Genomic DNA, 22,152 nt, shown 5'->3' on the forward strand with positions numbered 1-22,152 from the left:
TAAAGCTGCATGCCCTCGGGAAAAATTACGGCTGTGGTTTCCCCTTGCTTTCAGCCGTTAGCAGTGCCAGCACAGCAAGGCCGTTTTGGTTATTGTTACAAGGCCAGATCAGTCAATCATCCAGACTGTTGCCCTTGCAACTACTGAAAAGGCTGCTGCCCCTCTTCAGGAACCACACGTTTGTCTGGCCTCTCAACAGATACCCCTCCGTTGTGGTTGCACCTACGGTACGGCTATCTGTATCGTTGAGGCACACAAGTCTCCCCACCAACGGCAAGGTCCATGGTTCAAGGGGGGAGATCTGTACCTACAGATTGGAAAATTGCGCAGGTCGCACCAGTGTTTAAGAAGGGTAGTAGGAGTAATCCATCAAACTACAGACCTATATCACTGACGTCGATTTGCAGTAGGGTTTTGGAGCATATACTGTATTCAAACATCATGAATCACCTCAAAGGGAATGATCTATTGACATGTAATCAGCATGGTTTCAGAAAACATCGTTCTTGTGCAATGCAGCTAGCTCTTTATTCGCACGAAGTAATGGCCGCTATCGACAGGGGATCTCAAGTTGATTTCGTATTTCTAGATTTCCGGAAAGCTTTTGACACCGTTCCTCACAAGCAACTTCTAATCAAAGTGTGGGCCTATGGGGTATGGTCTCAGTTGTGCAACTGGATTCGTGATTTCCTGTCAGGAAGGTCGCAGTTCGCAGTAATAGACGGCAAATCACCGAGTAAAACTGAAGTGATATCAGGTGTTGCCCAGGGAAGCGTCCTGGGACCTCTGCTGTTCCTGATCTATATAAATGACCTGGGTGACAATCTGAGCAGTTCTCTTAGGTTGTTCGCAGACGATGCTGTAATTTACCGTCTAGTAAGGTCATCCGAAGACCAGTATCAGTTGCAAAGCGATTTAGAAAAGATTGCTGTATGGTGTGGCAGGTGGCAGGTGGCAGTTGACGCTAAATAACAAAAAGTGTGAGGTGATCCACATGAGTTCCAAAAGAAATCCATTGGAATTCGATTACTCGATAAATAGCACAATTCTCAAGGCTGTCAATTCAACTAAGTACCTGGGTGCAAAAATTATGAACGATTTCAGTTGGAAAGACCACACAGATAATATTGTGGGGAAGGCGAGCCAAAGGTTGCATTTCATTGGCAGGACACTTAGAAGATGCAACAAGTCCACTAAAGAGACAGCTTACACTACACTCGTTCGACCTCTGTTGGAATATTGCTGCGCGGTGTGGGATCCTTACCAGGTGGGATTGACCGAGGACATCGAAAGGGTGCAAAAAAGGGCAGCTCGTTTTGTATTATCACGTAATAGGGGAGAGAGTGTGGCAGATATGATACGCGAGTTGGGATGGAAGTCATTAAAGCAAAGACGTTTTTCGTGGCGGCGAGATCTATTTACGATATTTCAGTCACCAACTTTCTCTTCCGAATGCGAAAATATTTTGTTGAGCCCAACCTACGTAGGTAGGAATGATCATCAAAATAAAATAAGAGAAATCAGAGCTCCAAGAGAAAGGTTTAGGTGTTCGTTTTTCCCGTGCGCTGTTCGGGAGTGGAACGGTAGAGAGATAGTATGATTGTGGTTCGATGAACCCTATGCCAAGCACTTAAATGTGAATTGCAGAGTAATCATATAGATGTAGATACGAACCATCACTAGACTGTGGGAGAATAAGAGGAGAGAAGTACAGGGCAGACTTGTCCACCTACAATTATACAAGTGAATGGAAGTTTGCTAGTGACTGTATCAAGCAAGAAGAAAATGAAGTGCTTCCAGAAAATCTGATGGATCACTTTAATGTTTTGAAATATGACTTATTCACTGAAGATGAAAGTATTCACTATTGTGGAAACAATTTAACTATGTAATCTTTTAAAGTATCTTCATACACATTTGAAGTGTAACTCCTGACTCAAACACAGCATACTGCAGGATGTCTGTATACAACAGTCAGATCTGAGCTTATATCAATGATACAATTTTTGTCATACATTGCTATGAATCATATTCCCAAATTGACATTACCAGCTGCCCAAAAATGGTAGAATTACTACTATACTAAGTATTTTGATGTCTCAGCATTGATTTTCAGGTACTTGAAATTTTGAATATGATGTAATATCATCATGATCACATCAGGCATAGCTCAAAAATGTTTACTTTCAAAATAATGTGTGAAGCTTCATTTTGGTGTTATATAGATAAATTATGAAACTGCACTGCGTAAAGCTACATATAAAACATCCTTTTATAACCAAGTACTATAACATTTCCTTAAATTCTTATGTCAGCTACCACATAAAGTTAGCAGTTAATTAAGAAACTCTGGGCAGGGAATGAAGAAATCTGACAACCAATCACGAACATGTAATATAATTCAGGTGCAGTGTAGACCTTCCAATGAAGATGAACTATTAGAACAGGCTACAAAAGGATATGTACCTGCTCTGATGCAAGAGGCTCATCAGTATTGTGCACTGTTACACTTGTAGAGTCAAGTCTGCAGATTTCTTCGTGTTCCTGAAACCAATACAAATCATTTATACTTTTAAGTAAGATAATACAACCGAATTTTTTAAACAAACCTTTCTCCAATAAAATCATTAGGCACATTTGTTAGACCAACATCCTTCCTTATATATAATGGTATTATGTAAACACACCAGACAAAAATTATTAGTAAACTCCAGGACACATCTTGCTAACACCATGTAATGCAGCCAATGCCCTTGGCTGCTTCAATATGGAAAAAAAGTTTCTTAAGAGATGTCATATTCAACTGAAGTAGATGGGGTAGAGCCACTAAATTGCAAGGATGTTGAGTGCTACATTTCACCCAATGTTCCAAACAGTTCCAGACATTTTCTATACAAGGGCTAATGATAGTGACATGTCCATCTTCTTGGCTTTCCATACAATTACACGTACATATGGTTTCTCTCTCACAGTTACATGTGCATCTGATTTTCTCATATCACCCCCATTTCCTTTCAATTAACAGGGGTCACATCAGCAATTACTGAAAGCTATCACAGTTTCTTCAAGGCTTGTCTTCGATATTTCATCCACTGAAATCTTCACTTCATGGTCAAAGAAGTTGGTGTATCACATACAAAACGTACTCAGCCACACCCAGCCAGCGACAATGCACGACACCTCAGTAAACACACCATTTCATCTACTGAGACAAAAATGAGATTTTTCCAGTTTTTTTGCATATTTCCCTGATTTCTCTGACATGTTTGAAATTCCCTGATTTCCAGAACCTGTGGCAACACCCAGCAACAACTATACTGTGCTTTCCTTACTCAGACAACTATTCCTCAATGCTTCAACCACTGCTGACTTACAAACTGTGTCAATGATGACGACGATGGGGATGAATGTGGTCCTGCTCAACAATATGGCCATCAATGCCCTTACAAAGAGAGGGTGTGTGTGTGTGTGTGTGTGTGTGTGTGTGTGTGTGTGTGTGTGTGTGTGTGTGTGTGTGTGTGTGCGCGTGCGTGTGTGTGCGTACGCGTACGCGTACGCGTACGCGTACGCGTATGCGTACGCGTCGGGGGGGGGGGGGGGGGGGGGGGGGGAGGCTACCCTCTTGGGCAAAGCTGCTTAAAATATGCATGTATCAATTATTTTAAAAAATACTGTCATGATGCACTAAACTATGGCACTGAAACTCAAGCAATAAAAATGCTAAACTTCATGGGCAAGTTATTCATTTGAGCATACTAACCTGTCCTCCTGAGCTCTTTAGTGATGCAACCCAGCAGTTCACAAAATTTCAAAACCTGTGACCAGTGTCCACTTCATTGACAATGGTGGGCAGACCTCCAACCAAACTGAGAGTTGCACTCATGTCAGTATATAAAACACAGCCAAAACATGCTGAACCAAAAGCAGCACACTACAAATTTCACAAGAGCAGTGGATCCTCCTTTCAGAGGAGGTAACCATGTGTTAATGGGCAGTGTCTTACTGCTGTCTGGTGAGCAGTACTTTTCTCCATCAGTGCGGTCAATATGAAGTCCGCCATGTTTGTGCAGACAATTTGGCTTCCTACTGATGCAAAATTCTTCTGCCAGACAATGAGAAGACAGCATGCAAGAGGATAGCACATCGAGGTACACCACCATCCCTACAAACTTCTTTGGCTGCTTTGTCAGCTGTGTCATTTCCCTGTATCCCTGTACCCAGGAAAAGACTGGCGCCTTGCCTCGGTATTCTATCCACTGTAAGACATTGCAGACGAGCTGAATCAAACGGTCTACTGGATATACTGAGCAGATCAGAACATACAAGAAACCTTGTACTGTGATGCCTTTAAATCCACTCCAGTGCCATTACAGTCTGTAAATTGTTCCAGAGAGCATACTTGGAAAATATTATCAGGGAAAACAGCTGAACAACTGAGTGCATTCCCTAGTTGGAACCTTCCATATATACAGCGATAAAACCAGAGTATGCACTCAAAATCACAAAAATATGATTTGTAGAAAGGTAATCTGGAGTGCCAGTTCACTTGTACTGTGGGAGCCTAAAGTCTCTCTGGTCTTCTGAAGATGTGAAGGCAGCAATTTGCTCCATCACGGGCTGCATATTCAGAGGTCCAGTACATTCAGTTCAATGAGGAAGTCTGTAGCATGTATCCCAATTGGGGCAATTCATGAACAGCTGCTCAAAGTAGGGGCCACCCGCTGCACTAAATGTTAATGACTGAGACAATACTATGATTTTCAGGACCTGTCAAACCAGAAAGATGTGCTGCCACATCCAGAGTGGTGATTCATTAGCCTCTGTGCACAGACTCTGAACTCAGCTGGTCCAATAGGCTCCATTCGACATCCGAATGCCTTCATGGTGAGGCAGGAAGTAAGTGCTGTTCCATAAAACATGCTGCTGTAATCTAATTGTGACCCAACAAGTGCCGTATAAAACTGAGGAAGATGGGACCTGTCAGCTCCCTACAGCTTTCCACTGATGCATTTAAAAACATTCATTGTTTTGATGTTCTTTGTTCGCAGGTCTTTCAGGTGTGGGAGCCAAATTAATTTTGTGTCCAATAGTAGGCCCAAAAAATTTACACATTGGCATTAAAATTTAAAATATTGTTCCCTATCATGAACTCTGGTTGGTTAGAACTTCAAAGAGCATTGTTGAAATTGACACAAGTAGTCTTCTCTAGTGAGAACTAAAAGCAGCTTCACTGGACCCAGTTTCCTGCCTCCAGACTATCAGCTGTAGTTGCCTTACTGTCATCCACAAACAAAGAACTTGTAACAGAGCTCCTGCCTGCAGAGGAGACGCCATTGACAACGATTGCCAACAGTGTGACACTAAGTACACTGCTTCGAGGACCCAATCCTCCTCAACAAAGTGGTCAGACAAGGTATCACCAATGCGATAGGGAAAGCACCTGTGCTTGAGGAAGGATTGAATGAGAAATGACAGATGTCCATATAGTCCCCATTCATGTAGTTGGTGAAGGATGTTGTACCTACAAGTGGTGTCATAAGTCTTTTCAAGCTCAAAAAACACACTGATTAAGTGGTTTAAATTTAAGAAAAACGGACAGTGGCCTCTGAATCTGCAATAGAAGTGGCATGGGTAACATTGGGATTCGTGGAGCCAGATGAGGTGGCAGTTGACCATACACTCGACAATCTTATTCATACAGCTGGTAAGGGTTACACTCTGATAACTGTTAGGGATGGTACAATTCTAGCCTGGTTTCCAAAATGGAATTAATATTGCCTACTTCCAAGTGGCAGGATACTGTCCATCAAATTAGAGCTGACTGAGAAAAGATATGAGCTCACCTTTGGTTCTAGAGCACATATGGCAGAGCATGGCATAATGAGTCTGATGCGATCCTGGAACTGACTGACTGGTTACAGACAGAGTTGACTCCTATTCATAGAAGGAAAATGGATGATTGTACATCTCCTTATTACACGAGAAGAAGCAGAACCTTCTTATTTCCACAGTTTGACGGAATTTCTGGAACTCAGGAGTTTGTCCAAATGATGCAGTGATGGTAAAAAAGTGTTCCGCTAAGACCTGAGCCACATGTCCACCAAGACTCCATCTCTTAACAAGGCCATACGAGGATATGTACCACCCTTGCCTGAGATGATCCTTACTGATTCCCAAACTCGTGTAGGGGAAGTTGACCGATTAACGATGATGTTGCAAATTACTTCCACAAGTTCCTGTTTTGTCCTTTTATCGATCACTTTGTGTTCTTGCAGTCCTGAATGCACAAAGATTTACTGTGGTTGGATGATGTTTGAAGTTCTGCAAAGCAGTGTGCCTGTCTCTGACCGCCGAGCGGTATACTTTGTTCCAACAAGGAAAAGGCTGTCTTCTGAGGTGGTTGTTAGAATGGGGAATGGACTCTGTGGCAGCTCAGTGGAATCCATCTCCTGACTTCACTTCTGTTGTTTGAAGATGGCTCACTGGCTGTATTGCTACCAATTTCTCTCGTGGAGCATTCATGTTTGCGGTATCCTGTCGATCACCATCTACTCAGCAGGTGGATCCACTCTGGAAAGTGGTCACTAGTATGCAAATCTGTGTCTACGTACCACTGGACAGAGTCTGCAAGAGATTGAGAGAAAAACCAAAGGCCAGTTGCTGAAGATTATCCTGTAGCTGTAGAAAAGTGTCCCCTCTGACCAAATGTACAAAAGACAGATACTTGCTGAACAGAGGAGGTGTCCAATAATTCAACCTCTGGAGCATGTTGTAGCCTAACCCCTTAGCACATTGCGTGCACTGAACTCCCTCATAAGGAGGAACAGACTGGAGAGTATCCAGAACAGTTCTGTTAGTACATCTGCATCATGACGTGAAAGATATAAAGCACACATTGTTATTTTAACTTGTGTGAGAGCTTCCACTGCAAATGCTTATAATGACCATGGTAAGAGGGACGGGATGGGACGGGACGGGACGGGAGGGGTGGGGAGGGGAGGGGAGGGGTATCTGTAACTGATGGAACAGCCAACCCATCCTTTGTGCTGACTCCAGTAACATCACCCTTTCTGTAGGCGGCAGTAACTCCTTAATGCAGGTGTGCTGGTGACATTAAAATGAGTATCTTGTAAGCAGATGCAGAATAGTCTCTCCTGGGCTATGAGCCACAATTCTTCCAAACGTGATTGGGGTCCATTTAAGATCCAATGCAATAGTCCCTGTGGGAGCCAATGATTAGTGTGGTTGACCATGTCCCTCTTGCTCAGCGGATGTGATTTACCCCAGAGGTCAGGGAACTTTAGAAGGTGTCTGCTTCATGGTTCCTCCTTGTGGGTATTAATATCCTGAATAGGAAAATCACCAAAGTTCCCCAGAAATAACTGCAGCCAGTTACCCTTTTGTGATTCTTCAGTTTTTATTTACCACAACTGGGTTTGAATTGCCTAACAATTCATTAGACAGTACACATTTAATGAATGTTTGAGGCTTTGTGGGAATTTTATAGCTGTGGCAAGATACAGGAACAAAACAAGCAAGCACTGAATGTGGTGAGTGTTATTTACATCATGAGACTGAGTTGAAGGCATTACTCACAGTTATTAGCATCTGTCAGTTTATTCCTGGTGCACACATTCCTGTGGAAAACATAACGTATGTTTTCCAGTAACATTAAATCTATAGCAGGTGCCCCAGGAGTTTCTTGCTAGAGACTGTATTCTCAACAGCCACTCACTCCATCAGAACATAGCACACTTTCGGGTTGAGTTTCTTTTATAGAGATGTACCTTCCACGGGGTCCAGGTGAGCCAAGGCTCCCATTCTCCAAAGCACACACTGTTCCACTATCACGCCTCATAATGGTCCCTGAAATATTCCCAAAGTTCACTGTAGAAGAGGTCTGGCTGCGCTGGCCAGTCCCCAGCTTGGGAGAACCAACTACTGCTGGCAGAACACCCCAGTGAAAAAAACAACCACTATCCCTTCCCCGAGTTGCAGGATGCTACTTGTTAGGACCCTCTACTGCGGTTGTCTAGCCCTGCCAGTAGCTCCATAACTACTACTGGCATAGTCCTCAGTATCACTGACATGTGCAAACACTCCCGCCTGGCACTGAAGGTGCCTGCAATAAGGCAGTGTCCCCCAGGAAGGCTGCGTCAGTAATTCCCTCTATACAGATGCCAGCTGTCCCCTTGTGGGACAACCATCACTTCACTACTGTTACAGCCAGTCAGCTCAACTTCAAGATTTGCCCATAAGCTTGTTGCAGCCATGTTGCACAATCAAAGCCATGGGATGGAGCGAGACAAGAGCTAGCAGTAGACATCTGCAACAGCAAGCCTAGGAGTTCCCCTGTGATCTAACTTTTCACAGAACTTGGCAATCAACTGTCATTTGTGCCAAGAAGGCAAAGGAGGATACTATGGATGCAAGCAGGTAAGATATACATTCTATTGTATAGACCTGGAATAAACCAAGGTAGTTCTAGCAGTGATAAATGAGGTGTCTGAACCACCCTTATCTGATTTTCCATCTTAACCTAGCAACCATTTGAAATAAAAGTAACTGAGTTTGAGTATCTTTTTTAGTTTTTGGGCAGTGGTGTGGCAAAATTATAAAAATTTATGCATTTATTTCCCTCATCATCTTATTTAAGTTAAGGTATCTCACTTTCGCATAAAACTACACATATTAAATAGAAAACACATTTCTGATGTCCTGCAAAATAATACTTATTTGACATAAATAATATTTTGCAGGAAATTGTTTCCTATTTAATATTGTCACCATGTTCTGTCAAGCACTAATGGAAAATTCCATCAATATTAGAGATAAAAAGATAAAATCTGGCTGAATTATGAATGAAGGTTTGGGAATGGCACCAAATGTCTAAACTGAATGGATTACCAAGGGAACTATTCAAGTTTAAGTTGGGGTCACTATGGAAATGATCACCATATTATTTCTCCCTTTGTTTTTGCCTTGCTCTTGCAAGATATATTGTATCAATCTATATTATGTTAATTACACTTTTTTGGTTCGTGACAACAAGAGGGACAAGTGAATTATTTTACCAAGGTAACACCATCTTTAGACTTGAAATAGAAAGGGTGTATGTACGTAGCCATTTTGTATTCCGAAGTTAAGGTTACAAGTATTTTTCTCATTCTAGTCACATAGCTGCCACATACTATGTTGCTTTGTCTTGAACTGCTATTGCATTAAAATAACTCAGTCTATTTTACTTTTAACAATGCCACATTTAGATATGTTCGAGACTATTATTTCTTTCTCTGGACAGTCATGAGATGACTTCAAAAACTGAGTGCAATTAAAGCAGACAAGAATTTTCTGTCTAGGAACATGCCCAACAAAGGAATAGTACAATATCCTTATGACAGCAAACAGTCACTATGCAAATGAATTATACCCAATTAGTAGTACAGTAGTAGTATAGTACAGCGATCTCAGAAAGGTACCAGTTAGTTGAATGTAGTCAATTACATTCATTGGAAAAGGAATGGACAAGGTACAGGGACACAGTACTAGAAGTGGCTAAAGAATGTCTTGGAACAGTAGTGTGTAAATGTAGGATGAAGCAAACAGCTTGGTGTAATGATACAGTCAAGGCAGCCTGTAAAAGGAAAAAGAAGGCGTATCAAAAATGGCTACATACCAGAACCCAGGTAGACAGAGAAAGTTATGTTGAAGAAAGAAACAAAGCCAAACAGATAATTGCAGCATCCAAGAAGAAATCATGGAAAGACTTTGGAAACAGGTTGGAGACTATGGGTCAAGCTGCTGGAAAACCATTCTGGAGTGTAATTAGCAGTCTTCGAAAGGGAGGTAAGAAGGAAATGACAAGTATTTTGGACAGGTCAGGAAAACTGCTGGTGAATCCTGTGGATGTCTTGGGCAGATGGAGGGAATATTTTGAAGAGGTGCTCAATGTAGGTGAAAATGCGATCAGTAATGGTTCAGATTTCGAGGTGGAATGGGATAGGAATGATGATGGAAATAGGATCACATTTGAGGAAGTGGAAAAAATGGTCAATAGATTGCAGTGCAATAAAGCGGCTGGGGTGGATGAAATTAAGTCGGAACTCATCAAATACAGTGGAATGTCAGGTCTTAAATGGCTACATAGGATAATTGAAATGGCCTGGGAGTCGGGACAGGTTCCATCAGACTGGACAAAAGCAGCGATCACACCAATCTTTAAACATGGAAACAGAAAAGATTGTAACAACTACAGAGGTATCTCTTTAATCAGCGTTGTGGGTAAAATCTTCGCAGGTATTGTTGAAAGGAAAGTGCGAGTATTAGTTGATGACCAATTGGATGAAAATCAGTGTGGGTTTAGGCCTCTTAGAGGTTGTCAGGACCAGATCTTTGGCTTACGGCAAATAATGGAGAAGTGTTATGAGTGGAACAGGGAATTGTATCTATGCTTTATAGATCTAGAAAAGGCATATGACCGGGTTCCTAGGAGGAAGTTATTGTCTGTTCTACAAGATTATGGAATAGGAGGCAAACTTTTGCAAGCAATTAAATGTCTTTACATGGATAGTCAGGCAGCAGTTAGAGTTGACGGTAATTTGAGTTCATGGTTCAGAGTAGTTTCAGGGGTAAGACAAGGCTGCAACCTGTCTCCACTGTTGTTCATATTATTTATGGATCATATGTTAAAAACAATAGACTGGCTGGGTGAGATTAAGATATGTGAACACAAAATAAGCAGTCTTGCATATGCGGATGACTTAGTTGTGATGGCAGATTCAATTGAAAGTTTGCAAAGTAATATTTCAGAGCTAGATCAGAAATGTAAGGACTATGGTATGAAGATTAGCATCTCCAAAATGAAAGTAATGTCAGTGGGAAAAAAATATAAACGGATTGAGTGCCAAATAGGAGGAACAAAGTTAGAACAGGTGGACGGTTTAAAGTACTTAGGATGCATATTCTCACAGGATGGCAACATAGTGAAAGAACTGGAAGCGACGTGTAGCAAAGCTAATGTAGTGAGCGCTCAGCTACGATCTACTCTCTTCTGCAAGAAGGAAGTCAGTACCAAGACTAAGTTATCTGTGCACCGTTCAATCTTTCGACCAACTTTGTTGTATGGGAGCGAAAGCTGGGTGGATTCAGGTTACCTTATCAACAAGGTTGAGGTTACGGATATGAAAGTAGCTAGGATGATTGCAGGTACTAGTAGCTGGGAACAATGGCAGGAGGGTGTCCACAATGAGGAAATCAAAGAAAAACTGGGAATGAACTATATAGATGTAGCAGTCAGGGCGAACAGGCTTAGATGGTGGGGTCATGTTACACGCATGAGAGAAGCAAGGTTACCCAAGAGACTCATGGATTCAGCAGTAGAGGGTAGGAGGAGTCGGGGCAGACCGAGGAGAAGGTACCTGTATTCGGTTAAGAATGATTTTGAAGTAATAGGTTTAACATCAGAAGAGGCACCAATGTTAGCACTGAATAGGGGATCATGGAGGAACTGTATAAGGGGGGCTATGCTCCAGACTGAACGCTGAAAGGCATAATCAGTCTTAAATGATGATGATGATGATGAGTAGTACAGTTTTCTTTTATCTTTTCTGGAGTCTATTTGTAGCACACTGTCTTGGGAAAATGAAGTGTTAATAATATCAGACATAAAAGTTAAGCTCTGGAATAATTGGCAACGTCAAGGCTGTGGCAGTCTAGTGGGTAGTGCACTAGACTTGGACCTTGGAGGTCTAACGTTCAGTCCTGAATAGAGGCAGGGATTTTTCCTCATTCCAGTTCTTCCAGAATGGCACCAGGTCTACTCAGTCTGCTGTCAAAATAAGTACTGGTGATCTATCCCATGGTAAAAACCGGCCAGTATGAGGGATCTGGCATCCCATCCCCTCCTAGTGCGATGGTAAATAGAGAGACTGCACTCTTACTTGCTGTCTGGCCAACAGTCCTGTCAAACTTGCACCAGAGACTTAAACATTACCTTTATTTATGATGATGTAGAACACCACTATGCTTGCACTCACACTATCCAGATGGTTTGGAATTTAAGCCGAGAAATTTTTGAACACCGAGTCTCCTAAGAGCCTTGACCCCACTACATTCAACGACTGTTACCTCTAATAGTGAAGTGGGAAGTAATTAAATTATGTGATAAGAGTTTAAAAAGGCAATTCCACAGTATCAAAACTGCTTGCAGAATACTACTTATAGGCAAGTGCAAACAGGACTTGCACTCTGAAGGTTTTATACAAACTTAATTAAGTGTACAGATAATTCATCTATAGGTTTTGATGAGTGAGTTTGTAAATATTGAAATATGTGACAAACAGACTTATGTTTTGATTGCATTGACTCAGAAGCTTAAATTTTTTACACCACGGAGGGACAGTAGACTTTAGTATTTGACATAAATTTCAGTTTGATACCTCTACCTGTTCCTGAGAAAAAGAGACATTGACAAGAACGTGTTCTCGTAATGGTTTCATTTTTACAAACTGAGGTATGGAAACCTAAAAATGAGCAGTAAGTGTTTACATGTGAATTTTATAATTTTCTCTCTTCATTTGGTGAAACTTTCTAGTCAATAAACACATTCTTCATAAACAGATGAATCAGCAAGACACTAAATAGTGTTTCAATATTTGAAGCTGAACCACTGCAGGCTGTGCCACCATCATGATATATTGAGAATTTATACAACGTATTTTGATGCATGGCAAATAATTTTGTTGTATTAATTACTGTTTTCAAAACACTACAAATGTTCATGTTTTCTGTTTGTTTCATATTCAAAGCAGAGGCTTGAGGCTCAGCATCCATGAATGGTTTGCAGAATTGAGGTACTGTACCACATTACTGCTGACCGGACAGGCAATCCTTGCAAGAAGATGCCTTTAACTGTGTCTAGACGCTACTGATCATTAATAAAATCAAAAAAGAAAAGAATGAGATCAATGTTCTAGCAATCTTGTATTAGCTCATTTCTGACCATGTTTGTTTCCACAACTCTGTTAACCATAGAACAGACAGGCTGGGTCTCTCCAACCCAAGTGGATTTAGTTTTAAAAATATCCAAAAGAAAACACTACTTTTGTGTTTCAGTTAACGTTCCTAGGGGCCACTACTTGTTTCATCATTTCTCTGTGTGCCAGCTGATTGCTGACATGGGAAGAAACATGTTCTGGGTTTAAGAGACCCAGTCTGTCCGTCTAGGTTAACTTTTTTTGCTTATGCACTTATCTTCTTATACTGACTGTGAGCAGTAAAACTGGTTGAAAGTGGCTTGGCAGCATCCACTAAGTGAGGAAGAAATCATAAAACTGTTATTAGAAAGCGATAATGACGATTCGGATGTAGATATTGATTTTGCTCCTTTAAGCGATCACGATACAGAAAATGAAATGAGTGACAAATAACTGAAAAGCAAAGCTACCGTCATTATTTCTGCCTGAAACATGGGTACGCTCATTCCAACACTATTCAAGAGAGTCTATCAACTAAAGTGTTTGGTTCTGGTCCCTCTTCCAATGAATCATCACCTTGCTATTCATTGAGACACGGACTAACTAAATGGCTCAAAACTTTTCCCAACCAAAATGTCCATAACAATTCTCACAATATAATTACCCATTTGCCCGGTGTCAGTTGGGAAGCAAGAAATGCTAACACCATTGTGAAGGTCTGGAAACTGTTCATTGATGATGATTTGCTCAATTTGATAATAAAGAGCACAAATACATATATACACTCCTGGAAATGGAAAAAAGAACACATTGACACCGGTGTGTCAGACCCACCATACTTGCTCCGGACACTGCGAGAGGGCTGTACAAGCAATGATCACACGCACAGCACAGCGGACACACCAGGAACTGCGGTGTTGGCCGTCGAATGGCGCTAGCTGCGCAGCATTTGTGCACCGCCGCCGTCAGTGTCAGCCAGTTTGCCGTGGCATACGGAGCTCCATCGCAGTCTTTAACACTGGTAGCATGCCGCGACAGCGTGGACGTGAACCGTATGTGCAGTTGACGGACTTTGAGCGAGAGCGTATAGTGGGCATGCGGGAGGCCGGGTGGACGTACCGCCGAATTGCTCAACACGTGGGGCGTGAGGTCTCCACAGTACATCGATGTTGTCGCCAGTGGTCGGCGGAAGGTGCACGTGCCCGTCGACCTGGGACCGGACCGCAGCGACGCACGGATGCACGCCAAGACCGTAGGATCCTACGCAGTGCCATAGGGGACCGCACCGCCACTTCCCAGCAAATTAGGGACACTGTTGCTCCTGGGGTATCGGCGAGGACCATTCGCAACCGTCTCCATGAAGCTGGGCTACGGTCCCGCACACCGTTAGGCCGTCTTCCGCTCACACCCCAACATCGTGCAGCCTGCCTCCAGTGGTGTCGCGACAGGCGTGAATGGAGGGACGAATGGAGACGTGTCGTCTTCAGCGATGAGAGTCGCTTCTGCCTTGGTGCCAATGATGGTCGTATGCGTGTTTGGCGCCGTGCAGGTGAGCGCCACAATCAGGACTGCATACGACCGAGGCACACAGGGCCAACACCCGGCATCATGGTGTGGGGAGCAATCTCCTACACTGGCCGTACACCACTGGTGATCGTCGAGGGGACACTGAATAGTGCACGGTACATCCAAACCGTCATCGAACCCATCGTTCTACCATTCCTAGACCGGCAAGGGAACTTGCTGTTCCAACAGGACAATGCACGTCCGCATGTATCCCGTGCCACCCAACGTGCTCTAGAAGGTGTAAGTCAACTACCCTGGCCAGCAAGATCTCCGGATCTGTCCCCCATTGAGCATGTTTGGGACTGGATGAAGCGTCGTCTCATGCGGTCTGCACGTCCAGCACGAACGCTGGTCCAACTGAGGCGCCAGGTGGAAATGGCATGGCAAGCCGTTCCACAGGACTACATCCAGCATCTCTACGATCGTCTCCATGGGAGAATAGCAGCCTGCATTGCTGCGAAAGGTGGATATACACTGTACTAGTGCCGACATTGTGCATGCTCTGTTGCCTGTGTCTATGTGCCTGTGGTTCTGTCAGTGTGATCATGTGATGTATCTGACCCCAGGAATGTGTCAATAAAGTTGCCCCTTCCTGGGACGATGAACTCACGGTGTTCTTATTTCAATTTCCAGGAGTGTAGATCATGTAAAGTCTCTTTAGAAAAATGACCCAAATACTGCAAAAAACTTGAATGAAGAAGAGTTCAAGGCATTTTTGTGTCTCTTATACATTTATAGTGTTCTTCATGGAGGCAAAATGAATATCGCAGAATTTTGGGACACTTGGGGCGCAGGAATAGAAATTTTCGCTCCAAGTATGCCACCGCGAAGATTTAGTTTTCTTTTGAGATTATTAGACTAAATAATATTCACACATGGAGGAACGAAAAAAGTGATGATAAATTGGGCCTTGTATGTGATGTTATGGTGAGATTCACAAAAAGCTGCACAAGGCATTACACAAGTGAATACCTTACAGTGGATAAAATGCTACTCTTTTCAGAGACATTGTTCTTTTGTTTTTTTAGGCCGTGGATTCCTTCAACACCTGGGAAGTATGGAATAAAAATATTTATCAAGGCAGATGCAAAAACATACAATGTACAAAATTTGGAAGTATATGTGGGGCAACAAAGTGCAGATATCTTCCAAGTGAGTAATGCAGCTGATGATGATGTGATCAGACTTGTAGAGCCAGTGAAGGGAACAGGAAGGAATATTACCCTCGATATTGGTTCGCAAGCTACACTCTTGCTAGAAAACTTTCGACAGATTGTGAGCTTACACTTGTTGGAACACTGTGCAAAAATGAAAGAGAAATTCCTTTGGAATTCTTACCTCACAAATAAAGAGAAATACATTCATCTACATCAGATGTAAAGATGATTTCACATTGGTATCACGTGTGGCAAAGCAAACTAAACACATAATTTTACTGTTATCAGTGCATACAAACAATAAAACTGATGTTTTCACTCTGCTCAAAGGAAGCCAAAAGAAACAGAAATTCTGAAACAGTCTGCTGCCTGAGTTATCTTTTTCCATCATATGTTCACTGCCTTGCTCTGATTTCCTTCCATATTAAGGATTGACTCTTTCACAGCTTATTCACAGTAACTACCAACAACTAAGCAGACTAGATATTTGGTTTGGACAGATGTAAACTCTGCCTCAGACAAATAAATTTACCTAAATGAATTATAAGAATACGTTAGCAAGTCTCCCATTAACACACACTCTCTCACTCTCTCTCTCTCTCTCTCTCTCTCTCTCTCTCTCTCTCTCTCTCTTTAACCCCCCCCCCCCCCCCCCCACACACACACTATACTGGCATCCATATTTGATCCCCCCCCCACTTACACATGCTATACTGGCATCCATATTTGATGACTTTCTTCTTCCTTCTTTTCTCAAATAATCTAATGAACACAATGGGATCATGAATCAAAAAACCTGAACTTTTATGTTACACAGTTCATCATAATGATATCAAATTAATCACTCAAAAGTATGCACTCAAGCAATATCAAAGACTGCCTTCAAATGTGCTTTCTTTAATTATTACTTAGTAACCAAACTCTGCGAATAACCAAGTTTAGCTTTTACCATTCAAGAAATTTGAATGACAGCCCAACTTCTATTTGCAAATTAATTTCAGTGTGACATAAGAAGGCTTCACATTACAAATGTCATCTACGTCAATTTAAGTTTTATTTACTCTCCTTCACAAAATTTGTTTCCTATTAAAAGCTATGTTCTTGATGATCGTATGTTCAAATGCAATCAGTTTTGGGGTCGATAAATCCATCGCTAGGCCCCTTAACGAACACCATAAAATCATCAATGATCTCATGGTATCTGTGAAGTGACCTGATGGAGTGTATCAACTCCAAAATCAATCATGTTTGAACATATAATCATAAAAAATAAAGTTTTTAATGGGTAATAAATTTTGGGAATAAAGAGAAGAAAATAATATTTCAGCTGAACAGGTCCAATCCATATTTTACTGAAGTCCCAAATTATTTAAGCGTTGGTCCAATCTACAGAAAAGTCAGTTTTGGAACTTGCCTGTGCTGCTTCAAGATTTGGAAATGTGAAATCACACATTTCACACACGTATATGTCCAAGAAATGTGTGTTGTCACATGAAGTCTCAGTGCCAGTTTTATTATTCCCGAAGATTTGACATCTTGGTGTCTGTGGGGTCTTGTCATATGTCTGAAAACACAGTACAATTATGAGTTCTCATTTTGTGGGTTACTACATACCAAGACAAAACGTCTGATTTAGGAACTCTGATTTTAAAAGTAAGTTTAATATTGTCTGCATACTGCAATAGAGACAACATGAAGGCATATGTCCACTAACAAGTAAATTTCTGCAAGTTCTTTCATGCGGACATACCCCAGCAAATCGACTTCCACAAGTTTTGTCAGGTGGGAGAAGTTTCTTGCATCTTGTTGGACGTACTAGCTAAACCTGCCAGTTGCTGGAAGTTTTTCTCAAACTTGCAGAAGGCACAAACACAGCCGGGATGAAACAAGTGTACCATTGCAACCCCCACACACGCATAATTGGGCACCACAGCCAAGGAAGTGTGAAATGAATTTATCAATCACTTTGTTTCACCAGATAGGGAAGTAGAATGGCAGTACAGACAACTTTAAATTTTAAATGCTTTTTAATGTTAGCATGAACATAAATGCATTACATTTGTAATAAAAGTAATAAATACTGTTTGCAAAAATCTAAGAGTAACTAAAAGGCCATCACTTGGGGATATAGACTGCTGCATTTTTGTATCCTATTTTTGAACATTTGATTGCATAATACACAATACATTCAAAATAACTTATAATATTCTTGGAAAGTTTTCAATCTGAGTGACGTCCTCTGACTCTACTTCATTCAACAGTGTTCCTTGATAACTTAAATCTGTGCGCCACTGTACCCATTTCTTTATTTAAACATTTCTTGTTTTGTCAACTTTTTGTTTTTGTAACAATTTGTCTTTAATAATAATAATAATTAATAATAATTATTATTATTACTAAAATTATTATTATTAATAAGCTCTGTTTGTAGGTGTGAAATTGTTAATCTCCACCTGCGCACCTCACGAAATAACTCTAGTGAAAACATTTCTCCTAGTACTTGCAGGAAATTCCTGGAATTAACTTGCCCAAGTGAGTTGCAGAACTAAACTTGTACAAGTTTTTGCTGTAATGTAAAGACCTCAACAATACTTGTGGAAGTTAATTGTTAATGGACAAACGCCTTTAAGTAACATTACATTTTTAATGATGATTTTGCAATAACATACACACTAAGTACAAAATGTTAGTAACTTTATAGGTTATTTACTCACCATATTCTCACTTCTGAAAGTTACAACAAGCTTTCCTGTTTTTTTGCTGTAAACTGACACAGTGTCATTCCATGTATCCACATATGTCAGTACTGAACTTGGAGTATTTGTCAAATCAGTACAAAATCTAAGCATAAATTCACAGCCATGGTATGTGTAACAACGACAAACTAGACTCTTCAGTAATGCTAACCATTTCTGAAATAAAGGACAATCATTTTAAAAAAAGTAGTAATTCCTTCCAAATATCTAATTAAAAATATATATAAAATTACACGATCCTTTGTACACGTTTAAAATTTTTCCAAGAGTTTTAATTCAGAAAAATTATAAATACAGGATGGCTCTTTTCAGTCTGAAGACTAGTTGGATGCAGCTCTTCATGCCAGTTTATCCTGTGCAAGCCTCTTCATCTCTGTGTAACTTCCATGCTCTACATCTATTTGAACATGCTTACTGTATTCCAGCCTTTGCCTCCCCCTACCATTTGTAACTCTGCATTTCCTGCCATTACCAAATTAACAATCCCTTGATATGTCAGGCTGTGTCTTATCAACTGATACTTTCTTTGAGTAAATTTCCCTTTTCCCTAATTCAATCCAGTATATCCTCATTTTTCATTCAATACTCACATCTAATCTTGATGGAGTTAATTATTTAGAATGTTTCTTATCCTCTGCATGTCTTTCTCGTAGGGTGCAGTCAATAAAACTAACACTTCCAAAACATAACAATGTAGATATTAGCTTTTTGATACTGCTACATATTTCACCCTACATTCACCTTACATTTTTATGATGTTAAACAGTTATTCTGAAGCAATACGATAATCTACCTGTAAGGTAAAGTACAGAGTGCATTTAAATAAAATGCATAAGGTGCCCAACTCTCACTATTCATCAGACAAAGAGGAATCAAATCCATACGAGCACCTGCACCTGGACTACTATACTGTGAATAACGGGTGTGCTAACACAGGCTGACGGTGGTGGAAAGGCCAGAAGGGTGAGAAAAGTGAAGGCAGAAGGTTAACAAGAGAACAGAAAGGTGCGCGTATCAAGCCAGTATGATAGAGGTACGGGGTGGGGGTGGGGGGGGCCAACTCCCAGTGGTGATGAAGGTGATTAAAGTTATGCTTACAGTGAAGGGAGGAAGGACAAAGAAAGGAATTAACAGGGAAGTGGGTGACAGTTGGAATTTTAAGAGAGCAACATTTGAATATGGGTCTAAGTCAATACATAAACACCTAAGAAGAGTAAGATATATACAAAAACATATGTTAAGGACACAGGAAATTAAGAAGTTATTAAGCTAAGAATGTTGAGAAAATAAAAAGGGATTCAAGGTGAACTGTACAGAATGATGCAGGATCACCGAGAGAAGAGTGGAATAAGGTAGTAGCAAATACTGAGACAGGTTCAGACCAGACGATTTGCTGGACAGTAAGAAGTTCTGAATGTTTAGTTTCTACCAGCACAGTATAATGGAGGGGGTGCTCAGGAGGAGATTCAGGTGATTAAGACTGCCACTTGAGAACCGTGTCTTGAGACAGCAGCTATTTCATCTGCTAGCTCCAATGCTGGCATGACCATCAGTGATCTGTCCATTCTCCGTTCAACCACAGGTCATGCTGCTCAGACCCAAAATACATATTTTAATAGCTGCTCCACTGAATTTTTGTGTGTGTGTCGAAACTGCACTTGTGGTAACTGCACCCCAGTACAGTAAAAGGTTCCACTGCTTATGGAGCATTTCAAGGAACTTGCTTTAATTTGGACCTCTTTCACTTTTCCTCATGGTCTGACCACATGACATCAAATCTCCTCAGCGAACTAACATCCAATTCACTTTTGGGGAGGAGACAGAAGAAAAGTTGCAATTTTTAGACGTTTTAATAGAGCATAAATCACATGCGTGGCTTGGTCGCTCTGTATACTATCGTGTTAGTGTTCAGAGCTTGATCAATTGGTGTCAAACCATTGTATGAAGAGGTTTTGTATGTCATATCGCTAAACCAAAGAAGTGTTAAGCGTATCTTTTGTTGTAGCCCTTCATTAGGAATACACACACCATAGTCTGGCCATAAATCCATGTTCAGCCTGATGAATGAGCAGGCTAAGAAGATGTGTTACATGTTGCAGAGTTAAATAGGCTTGACAATGCAGGCAACACAGTCAGATACAGCACTATGCAACACATTCAGATACAGCACTATGAGCATGTTGAATGACTGCTATGATTTCTGTTTTTATTATTCCTGTAAAACAGAGACACGTTCAGAGCATACACAACTCTAAACTGGCGTGACTGGCAATAGTATCCGCAAATGCTGATTGTATTTCAAGAATGCTGCTGTACTTAAATGACTATATCTTTAGAAGTATACATTGTAATTTTAATTGCATATGTCAAAAAAGTAACATTTTACCGATTACTCACTGTAAATAACTTTTTGCAGGTACTATTGTCTTTTCCGAATTAATTCATAACTACTGGCAAAGACACATGTTCATTATCAGAGTAAGTACTTACATTACTAACACTGTGAGGCTTCTTTAATGGTATGGAAAATGGCAGATCCGATGGCCACCACAAGGGTTCTATAGATCCCAGTGGTTTCTCTCTCCCAACTGAACATGAAACCATGAAAGGTATGAATTTTTCCAGTTGTCTCTGTAAAGAAGAAGATACATTCTGAAACACAAACTGTGTCTGATATGATTTTATTGTTATTTTCCCTACTATATAAGAAAGTTGTACTTAAGAATGTCTTTCAGGAGGAACTCTATAAGTATCTTCCTCTTATTTACTTGACTCCCTCTGATATAATTCTCATTGAGCCATTTCATTCTGTACTCAAAGATCTATAGCAAGCTTCCAATTACAAAATCTGAAGTTTTCTAATCGAATTGTTTGCATAATAGAAGTTGTTTCTGTTGTAGAACAACACATACTTTTCATTATAGCAATGTAATTCTTCTAATTTTATATTTCTTTCATCAAACATTGCACATGTATTTACTGAAACATCTGTCAGCATATTACTCCAATTTTCCACTTTTCATTTTCTTTTTATGGGATCATTCTCAAAGTTGCTGTCATATACTGTCAGTCATTACCACATTTCATTAATAGTGAGATTTAATGGCGGATAGCTTCAGTAAGTTAATCCCACCAAACCTGACACACAAAAGTGCCTCATTACAAAATTTCAATCACCTTAATATAATGCGAACTAAATTTGTCAGTGTGGAAGGTTCAGGTACTTGAATTTAGAAACATACTTTCTGACACACAATGTTATTTTAATTATGACATGAATATTAAAATAATAATTACTTTTCATACAGACTTTCTGTAAAAAGTAGGTCTAGAAGCTTGAGCTGAAATTTGATTTGAGGTACACAGCAATCACTCTCACAACAGGGTTTGCTTGATGGGGTTAAAGGGATCCGACTCTGAGATCATCAGTCCCTCCATCCTATGTGACACGCTGGGAAGAATCCCCAGAAAGGAAGGACATAGACAACAAATCCTGATGAATCATATTGTAACCTAAAATCAGTAAGCCCAAGAAATAGAAGCAAGAAGAACTGAGAGAGGGGAAAGAGGGTGAAGATGGAAGAGATGCTCCACCCAGAAAGCAGCTGGAGGCTCCCAGGATGCCTTGTGTGAGAGGGACACACCCTCTGCATTCAACAGTAATTTCCTCACCCTGCATTACCACAAGAAAACTAGCAA

The 22,152-nt window shown here is 40.8% G+C and overlaps 1 protein-coding gene across 1 annotated transcript in view; it reads right to left on the reverse strand.

Moving 5' to 3' along the window:
- Window positions 1-22,152, reverse strand: part of LOC126183278 (uncharacterized) — a 292,135-nt gene that overhangs the window by 60,622 nt on the left and 209,361 nt on the right. The window contains exons 7-10 of the mRNA XM_049925101.1: window positions 20,944-21,084; window positions 18,412-18,609; window positions 17,112-17,261; window positions 2,467-2,544 (exon numbers count right to left, since the gene is read on the reverse strand). Coding sequence (XP_049781058.1) covers window positions 2,467-2,544; window positions 17,112-17,261; window positions 18,412-18,609; window positions 20,944-21,084 — 567 coding nt within the window. The remainder of the gene's footprint in view (window positions 1-2,466; window positions 2,545-17,111; window positions 17,262-18,411; window positions 18,610-20,943; window positions 21,085-22,152) is intronic.

This window comes from Schistocerca cancellata, chromosome 4 (assembly GCF_023864275.1).
Source record: "Schistocerca cancellata isolate TAMUIC-IGC-003103 chromosome 4, iqSchCanc2.1, whole genome shotgun sequence".
NCBI lineage: Eukaryota > Metazoa > Arthropoda > Insecta > Orthoptera > Acrididae > Schistocerca > Schistocerca cancellata.